Genomic DNA, 19582 nt, shown 5'->3' with positions numbered 1-19582 from the left:
TTAATTAATCTTATAGAACAACCTTGACCATGTTTATCTCTTGCTCAAAAATTTCAGTAGCTCCCTACCTCCCTACAGAATTAAATTCATATTCCTTAGCTCCACCCTCAAGGTTCCAGGCACAGAGCTGGTTTCAATTCACTGCTTTGTTTTACGCATCTAGTTTTATATACAACGTATTTGGCTGGTATTGGGTGAAACTCTATACTACTTTACTAACACTAATCTTGGAGGACTTTCCCAAATGTGGTTTTGTTAACTGTTGGGAAAGTTTTTCCCATCCATCTCAGAATGTCCTTCAAGGTGTCTTTCAAGGGCTAATTCAAATGCAGATTCTCTCCTGTGTCCCACGATATGTCTCTTCTCTGTCCTCCTTTTTTGAAAAAAATTCATTTTAAGCTTTATATTCTAGATAGTCATGTACCTATTAAGCCAGAACCGTGCCTAATTTATCATTGCACCCCAGTCCATTGTAGCCCCAGCTCATAACACCTAGCTCAGTATCTTGCTTTTTGTAGGTGTCCAAAGTCAGCTGACTAAAGGCATGCATGCATTCATGAATAAATGAGTAAAGGCATGAGTAGAACCCTTATAATGGTCTAGTAGGGTTAAGAACCAGAATCCTTCACTAGAAGGTCATCTCCTCAAGGTGTAGGGTTGATATTATAATTTTTATCTTTAGTGCTTAGCACTGTTCTGGGAGAGTACTGTAAGCTAAGTATCCGGCAGATACGCAGTAAAATCTCGGCAAACAGAATTGAATTAGGGGGTTCCATACCCTAGTCATTCTCAGTGTGTCAACCTCAAGTGCTCTAGAGAGTGAACAGGGCCTCTGACACAGCAAATAGTTGTTTATATCCTGATTTGATTAACATGACTAATGCTCTTATACCTGGACGGCAACTCACTTAACAGAGACCCAATTATTCATTAAAGTATTTGATTCATTGAATCCTACAATCAGTTATGATTGATCTCTGTGTGATAATTTTATTCTAGACCCTGAAGGGAAAAAAAAAAGCAATCTGTGAGAAAAGCAGACATCTCATGTTTATAAAGTAACCTTCCCCTTTTCCCCTGTTTGGCCAGGCTGTGACAACATGCTGATGGGCATAAAGTCTCTGAAAATAGTGAAGAAGACAATGGACACAGATGGCTCTTGGATGAAAGATGCTGTCAGAGACTCTCCAAAAGTTTATCTCTTAATTGGATCCAGAAACAACACTGTCTGGGAATTTGCCAGCATACGGGCATTCATGGAAGATAGCACCAAGCCAGGCCCCCGGAAGCTGATCCTAACACATTCCTGGCAGGGGACAGGCCAAGTGATCTACAAAGGTTTCCTATTTTTTCACAGCCAAGGGACTCCCAATGAGATCATCAAATATAATCTGCAGAAGAGGACCGTGGAAGATCGGATGCTGCTCTTGGGAGGGGCAGGCAGAGCCCTGGCCTACCCACACTCCCCCTCGACTTACATTGACCTGGCTGTGGATGAGCACGGGCTCTGGGCCATCCACTCAGGGCCAAGCATCCACGGCCATTTGGTTCTCACGAAAATTGAGCCTGACACACTGGGAGTGGAACACTCATGGGACACTCCATGCAGAAGTCAGGATGCTGAAGCCTCATTCCTCTTGTGTGGTGTCCTCTACGTGGTCTACAGTTCCGGTGGCCTCAGCCCGCATCGCATCACTTGTGTCTATGATCCGCTGGGCACTGTCATTGAGGAGAATCTGCCCAACGTGTTCTTCCCCAGGCGGTCAAGAAGTCACTCCATGATTCATTACAACCCTAGAGATAAGCAGCTCTATGCCTGGAATGATGGAAACCAGATCATTTACAAACTCCAGACAAAGAGAAAGCAGCCTCTGCAGTGATGCGTTGCAGCCACGAGGGAGAGCGCCGGGGATACTGCTCTCCAGGAGACGGAAGCCACAGCCCCTTTGCAATATAGTATCCCTCGAATCGCACACAGGGATGGGGCTGGAAGTGGGAATGCACACGCATCCTTTTCCAGATGGTACTGCCTTCAGTATCTTCCAAGAGCATAGATGAGAGTCTGTCATTCAGGAATTTTCAACAACTTCTATTACCCATCCAAACTTCCTGGAGCTCAAGGCCTTCCACATTCCGATCCAGCTTACTTCCAGCCTTTTCTTTTACTAGCATTTTACTCTAACTCTCCCCACCACCCCCTCTCCGAGCCATTAGAAATGTAAGCCACCCCCTAATACTCCTGGCTTCTCTCCCCTCTGGCCTTTGCTCAAAGCTCTTTCCTCTTTCACAAATGCCTACTGATATTCTTCCATTATTCACTGCCCAAATAAAGTACTATTTCTTATTGATGTTTAATCTCGGTTTCCCCTGGTTCTGCCTCTCCACCAAGCCAGGCGGATGTAATAATAAAGTGAAAACATTACCATTTGAATACCAGTTTCCAGTTACAAAGTGTCTGCACCTATGTTACAAGTCATCTCACCCTAATGAGATAGGCAGGACAAGTCTTTATAGATGAGGAGGGTTCAGGTGAGCCATTCAAAGTACCAAAGCTACAAAATGAAAGAGCTAGAAAATACTGCAAACCCCATAATCTTTCCATTGTCCAAGGAAGCATCAAATATATATGTTTGTTCGCTTAACCTTCTCTAAGCAATATGTTAATCATCTCAGCCTAAAAATAATGGTCTGCCCCTTTAGCTAGTTGCACGTCCACACAAGACCCTCCTATAGGTCTTTCAAAAGCTACTTCCTCTAGAAAACCAGCCTAAGGGTGAGGACCCCACTTCTGTTCTCATCTTGCCTTACCTTCCCTTGCTTTTTTCATCTTGCTTGAAATACAATAAAACTGACACTAAGCAAATAAACCTCATCAGGCTCTATTTGCCTACATGCCCTCCGCATAAAAGTTTCTGCGAGTGCTGCCTGTGCTTGGGTTTACTGTGAACAATCCCCAACACACTGAGGCCCTCGGTAAATATTATGGAATCTGGATGGAAGCCAGATAGCAGGCAAGGGACTCCCTGCCACAGCAGGCGTGCCTTGTGGCACAGGGGACAGAGGGCAGCTGTGCCCGTCGAGAGGGGCTTCTTCAAGCTCTTTCCCACGCGTTTGTCCACTGTAGCCTGGTTTGGGTCACAAGTGCAGGCTGCGGTGCCAGTCTGTGTCATGTGCTGAGGCCTCTATCTTTCCAGGCTGGTCACATGAGAGGGTTTGCTCTGTGTGTTTGCAGCTGTTTCCCCACCTCTGCCAAGCCCAGGCTGAGACCATAGGCAGTGAAGAGAGGTTTTTTGTTTTTTTTCCCCCATAGCATTTGAGTAAATCTTTGGCAGAATGGAATTACTCACTCCATGGACACAGTGCAATTACCCACAGTTCTAACAGAGTGACACAGAGAGCCCAAATCTGTTGTGGAATGAGGCAGGTATGAATCATTAAACATGGTGATATTACCAACTCCATGGGTTTGGGGACATTAGTTGCCCCATGTGTAAAATAACATTACCTATTTCACAGGGAAAAGGAATGCGGGCTGCCTCACAAAGGAGGGTAGCAGGGGAATTATCTTGGAGTGGAATTATGTGTAAGTCATGCATACACAGTTCCTCTGGAGGCACACAGAGGCTGCCTGTAATGTGCTTGCCATCTGCCTTTCATCTGTGATATGCTTTGCTTTGACAGTTCTGCAGTTCTGCCACTAACAACCAACCAACCCACTCTGGTGCCTTAAATTCCTGCAGCTAGAATCACTTCTTCAGGTCAAGACATTTTCTCCAGGAAGCCCCTGTTAACGGGCCACTTTATTTCCTGGGAGCCAGGGCTGGACATGCAGGCCCTCAAATACTTCTTGGGCTTTTTGCAGATGAACTTTTCAGCTCTGGCTCTCTTGTTGGATTTTAGTGAGGATTGAAGTTCCTAAGACCTAGACCAGTGGTTCTTAAACTTGACTGCACCTAAGAATCACCTGAGGAGCTTTTAAAAATCCTGATGCCAGGCCATACCCCCAGACCATTCAGTCAGAACCTCTGGAGGTGGGACCAGACAGTACTATAATTTTCAAGCCCCCTTCCCTAAAGTGGTTCCGAAGTATGAATAAGCTGGAAAGCCAGTGACTTACACCATTTTTTAAAAATTGAAGTATAGTTGATTTACAACGTTGTATTAGTTTCAGGTGTACAGCAAAGTAATGCATTTATATATGCGTACATATATTCTTTTCAGATTTTTAAAAATTATACGTTATTACAAGATATTGAATATAGTTCCCTGTGCTATACAGTAGATCCTTGTTGTTTATCTGTTTTATATATAGTAGTGTGTATCTGCTAATCCCAAACTCCTACTTTACCCCTCACCCCCCTTTCCCTTTCAGTAACCATAAGTTTGTTTTCAATGTCTGTGATGCCATTTTTTAAAAGTGATTTTTAAAAAGTAATTGTATAGTTCTAAAGAACAGACTAGCATTTTCTGGAGACTGTGGGTCCACGAGGGCAGTAACATGTGGGATTTGGAAACACCCATGAACTCGTGTGAACTGTGGCAGCCTTCTCTACAAAAGCCTCTGCGCTGCTATTTTAAGGAAGTGAAAGAGAACTAAAGAGTGTCCTGTTGTAATACAACTCTTGTGGGCCCCAGCCTTCCTCTGCTGGCTTTGCCCTTGGCCTGCATCTGGCCAGGTTCCTGCAGTGACCAGAGTCTCATATTTGCCAGGGTGGCTTAAGTTTTGTTCCCATGTACAAGTCTTCTGGGCACACTGGTAATTTCAGACCACCAGGATAGTATGAAAAAATAAGTGTCTTGAGGAGTTTGTCAACACTCCAGCCTGTAGAAATGTGGATAAAAACTGAGGTTAGGGCACTAGTGACTCCTGCCTGAGCTGGGGACTATGCCAGAGTCCCTGGTGTGATGCCATCTGAGGCCCACAGGGATTCTCATCAGCCGAACTGAGCAACGAATTCTTGGAGATCCAGGCAGGGCAACAACCTAGCAGTACAACCGAAGGGGATTCAGGCCCTACACTGGGGGAAGGCACTGGACTAGGTCCCCAGGATCCAGTGCTGCCCCGATTCTACAATCCATTCCTGTGGTCAGACATCGCTACAGCTTTTCTTGTGCCTGTGGAACCTCGCCTAAGCGCTGGGCACAGGGCAGCGCTGCTTGTCCCCAGCTGTTCACAAGAATGGGTGTCAGTGACTGGCGCCAACCACTAGAGGGACCTCCACCCCAGGTTGCGGGGTTCAAGTGCGGCCAGACCCTAGGGTAACTCCGTCTTCCGAACTGGGGGCGCTCAGAGGCAAGAAATGAGGCTGCTGTCAGGCCAACCTCAATTTGAACGCGATTCCGGGGGCCCAGAAGTCCGCACACCCAAAAGGTTGCTGCGCTGGGAGTGCCTCTAAAACGTTTTTTCTGTGGCTTCTGTCTCTTTGCAATTCTCCACACAAGTTCCCTTTCTGCTTTTCCCTTTCATTCCCTACGGCCAAGGAGCGGTGCTGAAGGGCTGGACAAGCCCGGGGACAGGGAGCTGAGAACCGCCGGGCAACTCCCCGGGGCCGGAAGGGTGCTGGAGGGGGAGGTGACCAAGAGCGGAGCGGGGCTCCAGGGAGGGACGTGGCCTCCTGAGAGAGGCGGGGCTTGGGGGGGGAACGGTAAGCTCGGCCTAGGAGGCGGCGCCGGAGCTGGGGCTGGATGGGCGGGGGCTAAGCAGGTTCGAAGACGCCGGCTTGATGAGGCGGGTCCCGGCGGAGCTAGAACACTTGGCGGATGGGTCCCTGCGGGCAGCCAAGGAGCCAAGAGGGAGGGGGCGTGGCAGAGGGGCGGTCCCGGGGGAAGGTGGGGCGGTGGGGAAGCGGGCGTAGCGGGACGAGCCTCCCGCGGGTCCCCGCCCCCGTCACGTGGGCTCCAGACCCGGCCGCTGCCGGTCGGCCCGCTGGTTGGTCGGTTAGTTGGTCGGTGGGTCGGTGGCCTAGAGCTCGCTTCTCGGCTCTCATGTTCGGAGGTGGGAGGGGCACGGGAAAGGCCCGCACACCTGAGCTGCCCGGAGAGGATCCCCGCACCCAGGTCAGTGGGTTCTCCCCACGCCCCCAGGCCCGCTGCGCGGTCGGGACTGCGAGCCCGCGTAGGGGCATTGCCTGAGGAACTGAGAGCCCTGGAGTGTGTCCCAGGCGCGAGGGCGGGGACCCTCCTGACCCCTTCTCTGGCCAGAAGACTGGGAGGAGGGTATAACTCCTGTGGATTTGCTCCGAATCTCCACCCAGTCCTGTCCGGCGTCTACGGACAGTCCGCGCCCCTACAGGTGCCCGGATGGCCCTGGAGATGCGCAGGGTGGCAGGTCACCTCAGTTCTATGTAGTATGTCAGAGCTCTGCTAAGTCAACTGGAGCAGCGGCGTAGTCTGGAGAGAGAGCCCAAGGTGGTCGGGAAGCTTACGGTCTATTTGCCCGAGCAAATGGGTGATCCGCAGAGCGTGTGTTCAGCTGCAACGCCTTAGCTGAAACCAACTATATACTGTAATTGCAAAAATGCAACATGCGTTTCCAAATCTCAAGCCACTGCGTCCCAGTAGACGGCAAGATGGGGCTAGTTCTGTTTGAAAGTGGGCTCCTCTCCCTCATGACATGCTGACTCCAGACCTGCAGTTGTTCCTCAGATGAAAATAAGATTATATACTTAAAGACCAGAACTTCCGAAGTTTGCTTAAGATCAAAACGGGCGTTCTGGCCAGCATTTAATCCGCTTACAAAACAGATCCAGAGTATTATATTTTTACTTTTAGAGCAGCTGGATATTTGGTATAGATCCGTCTCCCTTTCCATATTTTGGTTTACTTCCTCTCTCATCTCTCTCCTTCCTCTCCCAGTTCCCTAATCTTTTATAATACAAATTTTATGTTGCATTCTGTGAAGTTGAATGCCCAACAAAGGTAGTTGGCTGTACACAAAATTCATCCTCAGCATGTTCAGTCTTTGATTATTATTTGTGTCATATGAAACACAAAATATTTGATTTAGAGATTATTTCTCCTTGGGGCTTGAGAGGCAGCCTGTTTGTAATCTGCTTAAATTCGTATATAAACGACTTTGAAGTGGGAGAGCAGGGAGACTGGTGAACTTTTCACTCAGTGCATTCATCCATAATGTTATTTAATACGTTATTGTTATTATTACTTTGAGATTCGGTGATGTGCCGGTTCTTAGCTTATTGCTCCTGTGGAGACAAACTGAGCATCATAGTCTCCTTTCTTTAAAATAATTAATTCATTAATTTTTGGCTGCATTGGGTCTTCGTTGCTGCATGCTGGCTTTCTCTAGTTGCGGTGAGCAGGGTCTACTCTTCTTTGCAGCGCGCGGGCTTCTCATTGCGGTGGCTTCTCTTGTTGCAGAGCATGGGCCCTAGGCGCTCAGACTTCAGTAGTTACGGCATGTGGCCTCGGTAGTTGTGGCTCGCGGGCTCTAGCGCACAGGCTCAGTAGTTGTGGCGCACGGGCTTAGTTGCTCCGTGGCATGTGGGATCTTCCCGGACCAGGGTTTGAACCCGTGTCCCCTGCATTGGCAGGCAGACTCTTAACCACTGCACCACCAGGGAAGTCCCCAGCATCATAGTCTCTTTACTGGGGTAGCTATGGGAGTTGCCCTGACTTTAAGACTAAGTAGAATGAGATAAATGCTATGAAGGAGGTAAGAGCAAAGAGTTGTGGGAATTTGTCTTTCATCTGAGTGCGGAAAATCTGGAATAATTTCACGAAAGGGGTGACGTGTGTGATGGACCTCGAAGAATTTCTCATGGGTTTCTCCAGGCAGAGGTGAGTAGAGCGTGACCTGGGCTGCGAGAGCTGTGTAGGCAGGCAAGCACTTTGTAGCCATGAGAAGAGGCAAGTGTCCCAGCTTGGCTCCTATGGCGAGTGATAAACAATAAAGCTGGTGACAAGGAAGAAACCTATTCCCAGCGGGCCATGAAGGCCAGGTGGAGAAGTTTGGGCTTTGAAAGCATGAGAACCAATACAGGTTTTAAGCAGGAGATTGGCTGATGGTTTTGTGCGTTTAAAGTCAGGGACCTTGGCCCTTGACCCTCTCAACCTCCCAACCTCCCAACCTCCAGCCCAGAGAAAATCCAGTAAATATTTGTGAAATGAATGGTCAAGCAACACTGTGTAGCAGTGCTTTTCAACCTTTAACAAGCTTAAGAGTCACCTGGGGATCTTTTTCAAATGCAAATTGTGATTCCTAGGTTAGAGGTGGGACCTGACATTCTACATTTCTTACAAGTCCTCAGTGGTTGCAGCCCCTTCACCATGGATAGCCAGGATTGAGAACAGTAGTTTGCAAACCTGGCTGTGCCTCAGAATTGCCTGGGGAGCTTTTAAATTACTCAGATTAAGTAGGTCTGGCCTGTTTTTACCAAGTTCCTCTGTGATTCTGTTGAAGGCCAGGTGGGAACTGCTGGGGTGGACTCTGGCCGGGCTGTGGGAAGCAGTGACCGGTGGGAAAAGACCCTGGAGGTGGAGAGGCCAGTTAGGATGTGGAAGATCAATTAAGATAGAAGTGAAGAGGACCTGTGTTGGACCTCAGAGAGGGGACAGGTAGGAGAGACTAGAGAGATAGCATCTATGGGCTAGGGGGCCAGGCCGAGAGGTGAGGAGGGAGGAACAAGAATTGAGCTTTGGACAAGGAATGGCATGGCCTTTAGACTATCACATTTGTGATAATATTTGGAAGTTGTTTTTTACTTGGCCGTCAAAAACATTTCCTTCCTGATATACAGATTTGTTCATGACACTCTTGCTTAAAAGCCTCTGGTGGATCCCCTTTTGCAAAACATGAGAAGGGAGAGCTATTATGAACTGTTGAGGCATTTAAACATTTATTAAGATCCCAGACTGTGCACCCTCATTCAAGAGGTGACACTCGGGGGGACAGGGGGAAGATGTGACACTGTCATCACTTGGTGTGGGCACAACTAGGCTGAAACTCTTGGCAGCCTTGCGTTTTCCTGAGTCACTATTTTTCCTGCTTCCTCCTTCCTCAGAGCAGTTCCACTTGATGTTTTCATGGCATCATTCTTTGGTTTCAACACTTGCTGACACCTGTGTGTCTCAGTTTTTGCAGAATCCACAGCTGGTCTCAGAAAGGTGGGCTGTATCCTTTGTAGACTCTGAAAGCCAGGTCATGGGGATTTTCATGAGGGCCATTCTTATCACTCTCACACTCAGTAAATAATCTTCTAGGAGATGCCATCTTAGAGCGTCTGTTTACCTTTAGACCAGATTTCCTTAAGGCCTTGTGAGTTCCCAGGGGCCTGCCAACTCTCAGCTTTGTCTTTGGGAAATTTATGATTTCTATTTAGTGCTCCTAGGAAATAGTTACTTTGGTGCTCCTTGGTAATTCTTACTTTCATTTCCTATCTCTGTCACACACACATTTATGCACACTGAGAACCCAGCTTTCACTGTGCACAATGCTTTTAATCATCGTGTTCCATGTTGTGTAATAATCTTGGCCTCTGTAACACAGCCGTGGATGGAAGGTATAGGCAAGGTGGGATAGGATCGCCTCTCAAAGGGATAAAGTATAATATCCTTGTTTGGCATTCAAGGCTCCTCCGCAGAAGCTGGCAATAATTTGACTTACCAGCTGCATCTCCACTGTTCCCCAAACTGAGTAGTTTAACAATTTCTATCCTTTCTGCCTCTCTGCCTTTGCATATGCTATTTTCTCTTCCTGGGAAGCCCTTTTGTCTCTGCTCTGCAAGATGAATGAACTCTTACTAATCCTTCAAAATGCAGATCAAAGTCTTGAAACACCTCTCCTCCCCCCACCCCCAAGTTATTTTTACTCTTCTCTCTAAATTGTACTAGTATAGCATCCAGTACAGATGTCTTCTATGGTTCTTAACACACTTAATTTGCATGTCTCTGTCCACACCCCCTCCAAACTCTGAGCTGCCCTGGGGCTGCATCAGCCCTTGTGTTCGGCCCTACACTCAGCAGATGTTGAGGAAGAGTTTGTGGCAGGCGAGGGCCTTGAGCCCTTGAGTCTGTTTTGCAGTGTTGACTTCAGTAAAAGGGTGAAAAAGGCAGGTTGTTTTGTGTTGGAGATGAGGGAAGGAACAAGAGCAGAACCTGAAAGGCTAGGACAAGCCTGATGAGTGGTCCACAGGGCTAGAGTCATAGGGTGGGGTGGGGTGGGGAGACTGGGAGAAATCATGCTGGAGTCTCAGGCTGGGGAGAGATCCTGGAAGGTCTTGAAAGCTGAACTTAAAGAATTAAAATGTAATGCTGATGACCTTGAAGGTCTTTGAGTATGGAAGAGACAAGGTGAAGCCTGTGCTTTCAGGAGGATTCAAGGCTGAGAAGGGCAGGTTGGAGGGACGGGAAGGAACTTCTTATGAGAATGAGCTGTTGGAATAACTCAGTGAGGTAGATTAGGACCTAAATCAAGGCAATGGCAATAGGGATGTTGAGGAGGTGAATGAGCTTGCCAAGAAATCCTGCAGGATTTGGTGACTGATTAGATTTGAGGGAGAGAGAAAAGAGTCACATTGGACACTGACATTTTGTGCTAGTTTGCTGGGAGAAGAATGAGGCAGTTGTTAGCAGCATGAGAGCATGGAGGAGCTTCTTGGAAAGGGGAAGGGAGATGAGGGTGGTCGATTCCTTTTGAAATCAGGAGGGAGCCTTGGGTAGTTTCTTGCATGCCCTTTATGTTTTTACCCATGAGGATGGTGAGGCCCAAAGAAAGCTACCCAGGGTCACCCAGCTGCTGGTGGCAAAACTCAGGCCTTCTGGGCTTGAATTCTGTCCTTTGTAGCACAGTGGGTTTGGCCAGACGAGAGCTGCCGGAAGGTGCAGATGGAGACTCCATTAGGCAATGAAGAACGAGAAAGAGACCAGGTTTGGGGTGAATTCATTCTGCAGTACAGCTAAGGCTGGAGTCTTATAGGTCAAAGACTCAGGAGGAAGTGTCTGTGGCAGCCAAAGCCACTGGGGGTGTGAAGCCTCATGAGACCTTCTTTCTGTCCTGTGACCTATGGGGATGTGGGCTGACGGGAAGTAAGGAGTGCTTTTATGGTATCTGCACTCTTATACTTGTTAGTGCTTAGTGGGAGTACATGCGTATTAAATTGTTCTTCTGGGAATGCAAGCACCAATCTATCAGTTCCATGGAAAGATGTATTCCAGGGACCCAAACTCCCACCACCCCACTCCCCGTCGTCAACAGACTTTAGGGATGCCTCCAACCAGCTATGAGGAGTCGCCAGTGTAGTGCTGGGGTGGGGGCAGCGGGGTGTGCCTATCCGGGGAAGCCAATCAGCCGTGAGAACTGTTTCCAAGCCAGGGCCTATGTGTAAGGCCAGTGTCAGGGATTTAGATGGTTGAGTGAGGGCCACAGCTGTCTGATAAGGAGAGAGGACCTTGTCTAGAGTCTGCACTGCTGCCAAGAGACTCAGTGGCCCTGAGGCTGGGTTTCCTCCCCTCCTTACCTTTCCCTTCCACACCTCTCTGCCTGGCCAGGCTCCCCAGCCTCCCAGGATGAGTCCTGCCTTTGCCACGGCACAGTGATTACCTCGTTTTGCTAAGGCAGAGCTGGGTTAATGCATGTGAAACCTTTAGATTATTGCCTGGCATATGATAATTGCCAAATAAAAACAGACACAAGAAATGCTGGGATTCAACTTTCAGTCAAACTTGTTAAGCCTCTTGGTTCTTTTTTTTTTTGGCCTCACCGCGCAGCGGTTTGCGGGATCTTAGTTCCCCCAACCAGGGATCAAACCCATGCCCCCTGCAGTGGAAGCGTGGAGTCCTAACCACTGGACCGCCAGGGTATTCCCGAGCCTCTTGGTTCTTTTTGAGTTATGTAGCTGGGTCTGGCAAGTTTCTACCTCATCTTGTTTTGAGTGTGTGTGTGTGTGTGTGTGTGTGTGTGTGTGTGCACGTGCGCTTAACTAAGGCCAAAGTGTGTGCGCGAGCCTGCTTACCCATGGTAAAATATCACGGATAGCTGTAGGTTGCAGACAGGATATTTGAGTTGTACGTGTGTCAGGAATGACTTATGCAGAAGTAAGTGGGTGGTGGGCCTACTAACAAACCTCCAGGAAGAGGCTGGGGAACTGATCCTATCACGGTCGCTCCCCTGCCTACAGGTGCTGTGGTGGTCCCAGGAGCTGTGCTCTGGGTACATCTGTTTCTTCCTGGAATGATGGCAGGCATAGGGAAGGAGGTGACCCAAATCCCAGGGTTGCCCTGCCTGCTCAGGGACAGCCAACGCCTGCTGGTTGCTGGGCGTGTTTGGTGGGCATAGTCAGACCCCTGCCCTGAGTCCCAGGTAAAGAGGTAAACCCACAGTGACTTGTGTGCATGGTTGGAATGGCCCGCTCAGATGTGGCTGGGCCTCTCGGCTGGGCAGGGACCACTCTGGCCGAGAGGGCCACTCCCGTGACTGCACTGGGGTGTCCCAAGAGGTCTTCTTAGCAAACTTTCCCAACCTGCTTCTGGCCAAAAGGCCCAGAGAGCCCACCAGAAGGAACTCCTTGGGTTGACAATATGTGTGTTTGTGCATGTGTGTGAGTGTGTGTGTGTGTGTGTGTGTGAGAGAGAGAGAGAGAGAGAGTTGTGTAGAGGCCAAGGGATCTGCTGTAGGGACTAAGGGAACAGAGAAGGGCAGAGCCACAGTTCAGGTTAGGAAGACCAAATACGGGTTACTTTTGTTCCTTGCATGCACACATAACAATTCCTCTCTTTAGGGGTGACTGTTTCCTTCCCACAACACAAGGCACTGTTCCCCTGAATCAAAGAGGTTTTCACATGTACGGCTGGCTTGACCCTGGACTGCTTTATGGATGAAACAGGTGTATGTTGACTGACCCCAGAAAGCTGCCTCCAGAGGAAAGACGGAGAGGAACTTCTGGCTTTGGTGGGTTTTACAAAGGGCTTGTCTCATGAGGCAGGTAGTGTTATTCCCATTTATGGGAGGCAAACAGGTACCAGAGAAGGAAAGTGATTTTTTTTTTAAGGTTCCAGAGTATTCACTTTAATTTCTTGTCCTAACTGGGCCACTTCTGAGAGTGAGAGGAGGAGGCAGATGCTGAGCTGGATGGGACCCTGGGAGACAGGACTGCCTCGGGCGTACTGGGATGTGTGGCATCAAACTCTAAATTCAGTAAGCAATGGGGGGGGGGGGGGAGGCGATGGGGGAGAGGGGATTAGAGTAGGGCGAGGGGAGAAGTTAGAACTGGAATTTGGGTGAGAAAGGAGGATTCTTCTAATTCGACATTTTACCAAAGCAAAGGAATAGTTCTTGGCTCTGACACCTGCCCTCGACTGCTTGTCATGAGAAAGTTTTATTACATAAGCTCTTCCTGCAAGCAGCCAAGACATCTGGTTCTTCGATGCAACGCTGCTGTCCCGGTAACAACAAGCACCACCGCCCTGCCCTGCGTGTCCGGCTAGGTTTTTGCTGCGCGGCTCACTGGAGCTGCACGAAGCCTCTGGCAGGGGTGTTGTCCTGCTGGAGAAAAGGGCACTGACTCCTCACTCACCCCCTGACTCCAGCATGGCAGGCGGTGGGTGTCCTCTACCGTGGGGACTGGGATTCCCTCATCTCTGAGGGCCCTGCCAGCTCACTCTTTCATTTAAATCCTGGCTCTCCTCAGACTTGCTGTTTCTCCTTTGAGCAAGTCTCTCCTTCTCTGAGCTTGAAGTTCCTCGCCTGTCGAATGGGAACAGTACTAGGCCGATCTCACCTGCTTGTTGTAAAGATTAAATGAGATGACGATGCGTATAAAATGTTGGCTACAGTGCTTGGGCGTCGTAAGTAGTAAGTGGTATTATTCTCATCCTCTTCTCAGAAAGCCTGGCAAATATAGTTTGTCAAGAGGAGTGATTTACACCAACCAGAGGGCTTATTCTGAAATTTCAGGGGGGAAGTAGTATTGTCTGGGGCTCCAGGTGTGACCCCCGTGATGGAGGTGAGCAGGAGGTCCAGGAGGCAGAAGTCCATGGCAGGGTGAGGGAACAGGCTGATTTCAGATGGCCCGTCACCAATGTACAGGGCAAGGACAACAAACAGAGAGCTCCGAGCCCACACCAGCTCCATGGGACATGGTAGGGTAAGGTCAAAGTCCTGCCCTTAGGCTCCAAAAATCAATTCATCAGTTTTCTACCCGGCCATGTGGAAAAGCCCACAGAACTTGGCTTAGCCTGGCTGCATTAATAGAAGTCACGACTTTCGACCTTGATGGGAAGAGGGGTCATCCCACTTTTCCCTGCAGTGGCCAAGACTGGCCACACCTGGACGTGGTACCCTGGGCACCACACTTTGGGAGCAGGTGGAGGAGGGCCCGTTACTGCATCGAAGCTGGAGTCCCTGTCCTGTAAGCTCCGGAAGGTCCTGGGACAGACAGGAAGACACAGGGTTGGAACTGTGATTTTTAGGTGGGCAAGGGAGCTGCCATGTTGTGCCTTGCACAGAGGGCAGGGTTGAGGGCCCTTGGTGGGAACGGTACAGAGGATTAAAGAAGAGGCAGATTTCAGTTTGGCATGATGTAAGAAATTCCAAATAACTCAAGCTTCCCTCTAGGGCCGGGTGGCTGTGTTAGAGCGTGTTACTGGGGTCTACCTGCAGAGGGCATTGTCCAGGCAGTACTGACTAGAGAGGAATTTGTGAAATAACTGAGGAAGCAGACTTTGCCAAAAGGGTGTGGGTCTCACTAAAAGTACTGTAGGATTTGGGGGGATGATTGTTGGCTTCTCAGCAGAGAGGTGACTTGCAGCAAATGTAGGGGGGAATGAAGGTGGAAAGCTGGGGAAGGGCGGCCATGAAGCTGTGCAGAAGCTTCTCTATCTCAGGTCCTAGGCCAAAGTCCCACCCAGTGCAGGTGTTGGGAGAGAGGAAAGACTCTGAGGAAGTGCCTTTGTGGGCTGAAACTTTGAGGTCATGATCCCAAAGCGATTGTGCTGTGTGTATTCTCTGCTGATGCCTACCTTGGCCTGACCACCTGGCGGGGGCATGAAGGCTCTTATGGACTCATGGGCCCTTCCTTGAAGATTTCGAGAACACAAAGTCCTGGTACCTGCAGGACCAGGGCCATGCGGTCTGAGACAATGAGCTTACAACATCCAAGAGGTAATAGCGGGTGTAGGAGGGAGTGATCCAGGGGGGCGGTGGGCACGACACTGGGAATTCTGACCGACTGTCTGCAGCCTGGGTCACAGAACAAGCTTCCAGCCCCGAGAGGGGACAGGGAAGGGCTGTGGGCAGCAGGGCCTTATTCAAGTAAGCTGAGGTTTTGGGTGGGGTGAGTGGTGGGAGGATGGAGAGTGCTGCGGTTAAGCAACGTGGATGCCTGACGGGCACACAATCCTGGCTGGGGTGGCAGGGAGGGGAGCCCGCCAAGGCTGGTAAGAGGGAGGCCAGGGAAGCCCCCAGATGAGAATTGGATCTAGGAAACTCTTTTAGCAGCAGAGGTGGGGCATAATTCCTAAGTATTCTGGAGTCAATAGACTTGTGACCTCATTTATTATTTCAGTCGCCATTATTTTTTTAATTTTTTTTTTTTTTTACCATCCTCCGTGCCAAGAACCATTATGGTGGGAACACAAGATGAGTAAGACATGTCCCCTGCCTGGATGGAATTTAAGGAATGTACCCCTCATTCAAAATAGGCAGTAATAACTGCAGAGAAAACACAGTGAACGTTCAGAGAAAGGAGGAGGAGGGGGCATTTGAGATGTGTCTTGAAGGAAAGATGGACCAGAGACACCCTGTTCTATGGGGGTGAAGGAGGGCACTTCTAGCAGAGGGAACAGCAATGTACAAAGAAAGGCATGGGATGGTAAGTTAAGGGGCACGGGTGGCAAACAGCCAGTGGTTTGGTTTGGCTAGAGCTGGAGGAGGAAGGGAGGCTAGACAGGGAACCAGGGACTGGAAATCATCATTCATTAAGCGCACACCATGCGTCAGGCACTGAGCACAGCCTCATCGGTGCTCACTTACATCTCACAGGAGCCTTTCAGGGCTTTAGCGGAGGAGGAAACTGACTCAGGATAAGTGACTTTCCCAAGGTTCCCTAGCTGGGGAGTGGTTGAAATAAAATTGATGCCCCATCTATCTGATCCCCAAACCCATGTTCCTTCCACTCTATCTTGCCGCCACCTTGAGAGTCCAGATGATTCGGTCTTAAGTTTACCATGAAGATCAGCTCTTCGTGTTGAGGCAGGAAGATGGTCAGACGACATTAGGCTGTGAGAAGCACTTGGTGGTCGTGGCCAGGTTGCCATGATGCACACCTGGCCCCAATGCGATATATACACGCGTGCACACACACGTATTTCTAAAGTAAATCTCTAAAAAATAGTAGGAAGTTGCACAGTTGTTCATGGTGTCACAGAAACTGATGTTTCCTGAGCGCTATAGGCAATTGCTGATTTCCTGGCCGAATTCCTCTATTTTCTCTCCCACTCAAAGTATATTAGAATGGGGCAAGGTAACCCAGAATCTTCTCTAATTTATACAAAAAAGTTCCTTTTTAAAAAAATGTTTATTTATTTATTTTTGGCTGCGTTGGGTCTTCGTTGCTGCGCACGGGCTTTCTCTGGTTGCGGCGAACGGGGGCTACTCTTAGTTGCGGTGTGCGGGCTTCTCATTGCAGAGCACGGGCTCTAGGTGCGCGGGCTCCAGTAATTGTGGCACACGGACTCAGTAGCTGTGGTACACGGGCTTAGTTGCTCCGCGGCATGTGGGATCTTCCCGGACCAGAGCTCAAACCCGTGTCCCCTGCATTGGCAGGCGGATTCTTAACCACTGCGCCACCAGGGAAGTCCCAAAAGATTCCTGACTTTAGCTACTTTATCATTAGTAACAAGTTCCTTACATCCCACCTGTTGGGGCCCCCAGGGTGTCAGCCATTGAGGGATGTTAAGCAAGATGGTGGGTTGGGAGGGTGGGGGTGAGGATGAGAGAGAAACCTGGGCCGTAACCCCGGTGGAGCTGTTGGGGTGGAGAGGAGGGGCCGAACTTTCTGGAAGTGTTTGCTGGGAGCCTGTCCGTGCAGGGGCGTGGAGTGGGCGCTGAGAGCCTGCGTGAAGGGAGAGCATTGTTTCCATGGTGTCATGTTCAGGGTCTGAGCAGGTGGGTGCTGCTGGGGGCTGCCTGCCAAAGCTGGGGTACTTTCTTATCCCGTGTCCTGTGGAACCAGCCGGTCCTCATTGCTGATCAGGTCTGCACAGGGCCACTCCCTCTGTCCAGCTCGGCCTGCCTCCTGGAGCTCTCCTGGAGCTCGGAACCCAGACCCAGCTCTGCCAGCCACACCTGGCTTTTGTCCTCAGGGTGGACCTAGGGTCTTTCAGGCTTCCTGATGGGAAGGTCTCCCTCAGGCTAAGGAGGAAGCCCCGAGAAGACCACCTAGGGAGGCCGGGGTGCTGAGGAGGGCGTATCTGGGCTGCAGTGTCTTGGGATCTCGTGTTACAGGGCGCTTGGGGAACAGAGCTGTACCCCCGTGTCCCAGCTTTGAAAACGTAAAGGGCTACTCCAGGTTCACAAATCTGGTCTTCACATGTCATGATTACTTACATTTGACAGAAAATTTTATTTTTAATTTTTTTTGCCCCACCGTGCAGCTTGTAGGATCTCAGTTCCCCGACCAGGGTTTGAACCCAGGCCACATCAGTGAGAGCCCGGAATCCTAACCACTAGGCCACCAGGGAACTCCTGAAAGAGAATTTTAAATAAACCTGGTGACAGTCGAGTGAGGGATGGCAGTTGTGAGAGGGATCCTGCAGGGCGCGTGAGACATGCATCTTGTTGCGTCACTGTCACACACCCTGTGTGGAACCCATTCCTGAGTGACTTGGGGGTGCTTGCCTGTTTGGTTCTAGGTGTCTGAGCGTGAGATGTCCACTGGGAGCAATTGTCGGCCTCTCTGGGACACCGGTACCACTCGGCCATCTTCTCTCAAGGCCACCTCTGAGTTACTAAGGGTTCTCCTGACGCCAGTGCCTAGGGCCTGGGCCCTCCTGCTCCACAGATGTGGTCAGAATTTGGCCCTTGGTCCTCCCAAACCCTGGAGTCCAACTTCAGCTTTAGCCTCCATGTTTGGGGTCCCCAAATCCATCTCCGCAGCTGTGACTTCTCTGCCAGGTACCTGCCTTCAGATGGCCCGTGAACATCATAAACCCTGCCTGCTTACTGTCCTTAAGCTGGGTGCCTGGTGGCACTGGCAGAATGACTGAGCAAGGCACCAAGGGGCTGTAAGAGCACGCATGCCATCAATTACCTTACCATTCTGGAAGGCCCTGCTAGAGAGACACGGAAAGCACAGAGCAAGTGCGCTGCGTTGTACCCTAGGGTTCCCCTAATTGCAGGCTGGCCTCAAGAGATTTGGCAATTTCTCAAAGGGAGTCAGCGTTGCATATTTTTTTCCTGATCCCAACATTTAGGCCCTGATAAGAGGTCTTGGCTAACTCCGTCTTCTGGAATAATGCAGTGGGGACATGGTCTCTGAGAAGGGCCAGGCACTGAGCTGGGTGGTTGACTCTGCCCCCCTAACCCTCTGACCAGCCCTGTGTGAGGCAGGTGGTAATATCTTCATTACACAGTAACCTGAGAGGTTAATCTGTGTTACCCAAGGTCAGAAACTAACCCAGCTCTAAGCAGCAGAGTCAGGATTTAAACCCAAGTCGGTCTGACTCCCAAGCCTGGACTCTCGCTGTTGTATCTTGCTCGTCTCCTTCTTCAGGGGAATGAGGAAGGAGCTGCAAAGACTCAGGGGTCCAGATTGGGCTGGGCTGTGGGCCTCTGGTGTAGGTACTGCCTTCCCCTTCTGTGGCCCTTTCGCATCACACAGGCTTCTACACCTTTCACTTTGAGACTAAGGAACTCTTCGGGTGTCTCCCATGGGAAAACAATGGCCCTGCTTTGTGGAAAAGACGAGGTGAGAAAGATGCGAGAGAGGCCTCCAGGAGCTGTTGCAGTTGCTCCCACTCCCCTGAGGTCAGACTGACAGGCTTCCGGGAGCCAGACCCCATGGATCCCCAGGGAGGGGAGACCTCTTGCAGTGCAGTCCCCAGCCGGCTTGTCTGTGGTCTGTGAGTATGTGTGCAGATGGGGGATTCCTGGATCACTTTTCTTAGGAAAGTCCCTGGGCCACTCTGTGGCCTAAGTACTCTTAGGGGAGGGAAGTGATCTGAGTGGCAAGTGTCTTGTGACTGGTGAGCTGAGGTTAGGGGACCGGCTTTGCCCCTCCCTCCCCCCATCATATGCTGGATTGTTGAATTGCCTTGAAGAGAACAGGGCTGGGCCCAGGGCTCCTTGAATGCAGCTTGACAGCTGGTCAGGCTGCGGGGTCTTCAGGTTTCCTCCTTACAACGTACCAACATCTGGTCTCACTAAATGGTCATGGTCCCCAGGCATGACTTGACTCGGAGCTGACTTACAAAGAAGATAGATAAAGGACTGTTGGGAACTGTCCTTACCTGGATGTTGTTTAAGTCTGGAGATGCAAAGCCATCTCCCTTAGACTGAGAGGGAAGAGGAACACCAGTGGATGAGAACAGAGACCCACATCTCTGGAGAGGAGGCTGCCTTCTTCCCGTA

General features: G+C 50.0%; 2 protein-coding genes across 18 annotated transcripts in view; both read left to right on the top strand.

Moving 5' to 3' along the window:
- The window catches only part of LOC103015172 (synaptotagmin-9), a 247377-nt gene extending 243082 nt beyond the window's left edge, over positions 1-4295 (top strand). For 2 of the 4 annotated variants that reach the window (XM_057552223.1, XM_057552224.1), the window contains one exon: positions 1090-4293. In XM_057552223.1, coding sequence (XP_057408206.1) covers positions 1090-1880 — 791 coding nt within the window. In that variant the 3' untranslated portion in view covers positions 1881-4293. Of the gene's footprint in view, positions 1-1089 lie in introns of all 4 variants that reach the window. The other 2 variants (XM_007172823.2, XM_007172825.2) reach the window with 2 other exon arrangements.
- A 1607-nt stretch (positions 4296-5902) lies between these two features.
- PPFIBP2 (PPFIA binding protein 2) overlaps positions 5903-19582 on the top strand; it is a 151405-nt gene continuing 137725 nt past the window's right edge. For 12 of the 14 annotated variants that reach the window (XR_009009224.1, XR_009009223.1, XR_009009225.1 and 9 more), the window contains exon 1: positions 5903-6057. Coding sequence is in view for 8 of the 14 variants with exons in the window: in XM_057552646.1 (XP_057408629.1) it covers positions 5986-6057 (72 nt within the window). In the remaining 6 variants the exon portion in view is untranslated. Of the gene's footprint in view, positions 6058-15691; positions 15825-19582 lie in introns of those variants that run through there. The other 2 variants (XM_057552647.1, XM_057552648.1) reach the window with 2 other exon arrangements.

This window comes from Balaenoptera acutorostrata, chromosome 9 (genome assembly GCF_949987535.1).
Source record: "Balaenoptera acutorostrata chromosome 9, mBalAcu1.1, whole genome shotgun sequence".
NCBI classification, from domain to species: domain Eukaryota; kingdom Metazoa; phylum Chordata; class Mammalia; order Artiodactyla; family Balaenopteridae; genus Balaenoptera; species Balaenoptera acutorostrata.
Note: the sequence above shows the minus strand (reverse complement) of the source record. Positions and strands in the feature narration are given on the sequence as shown.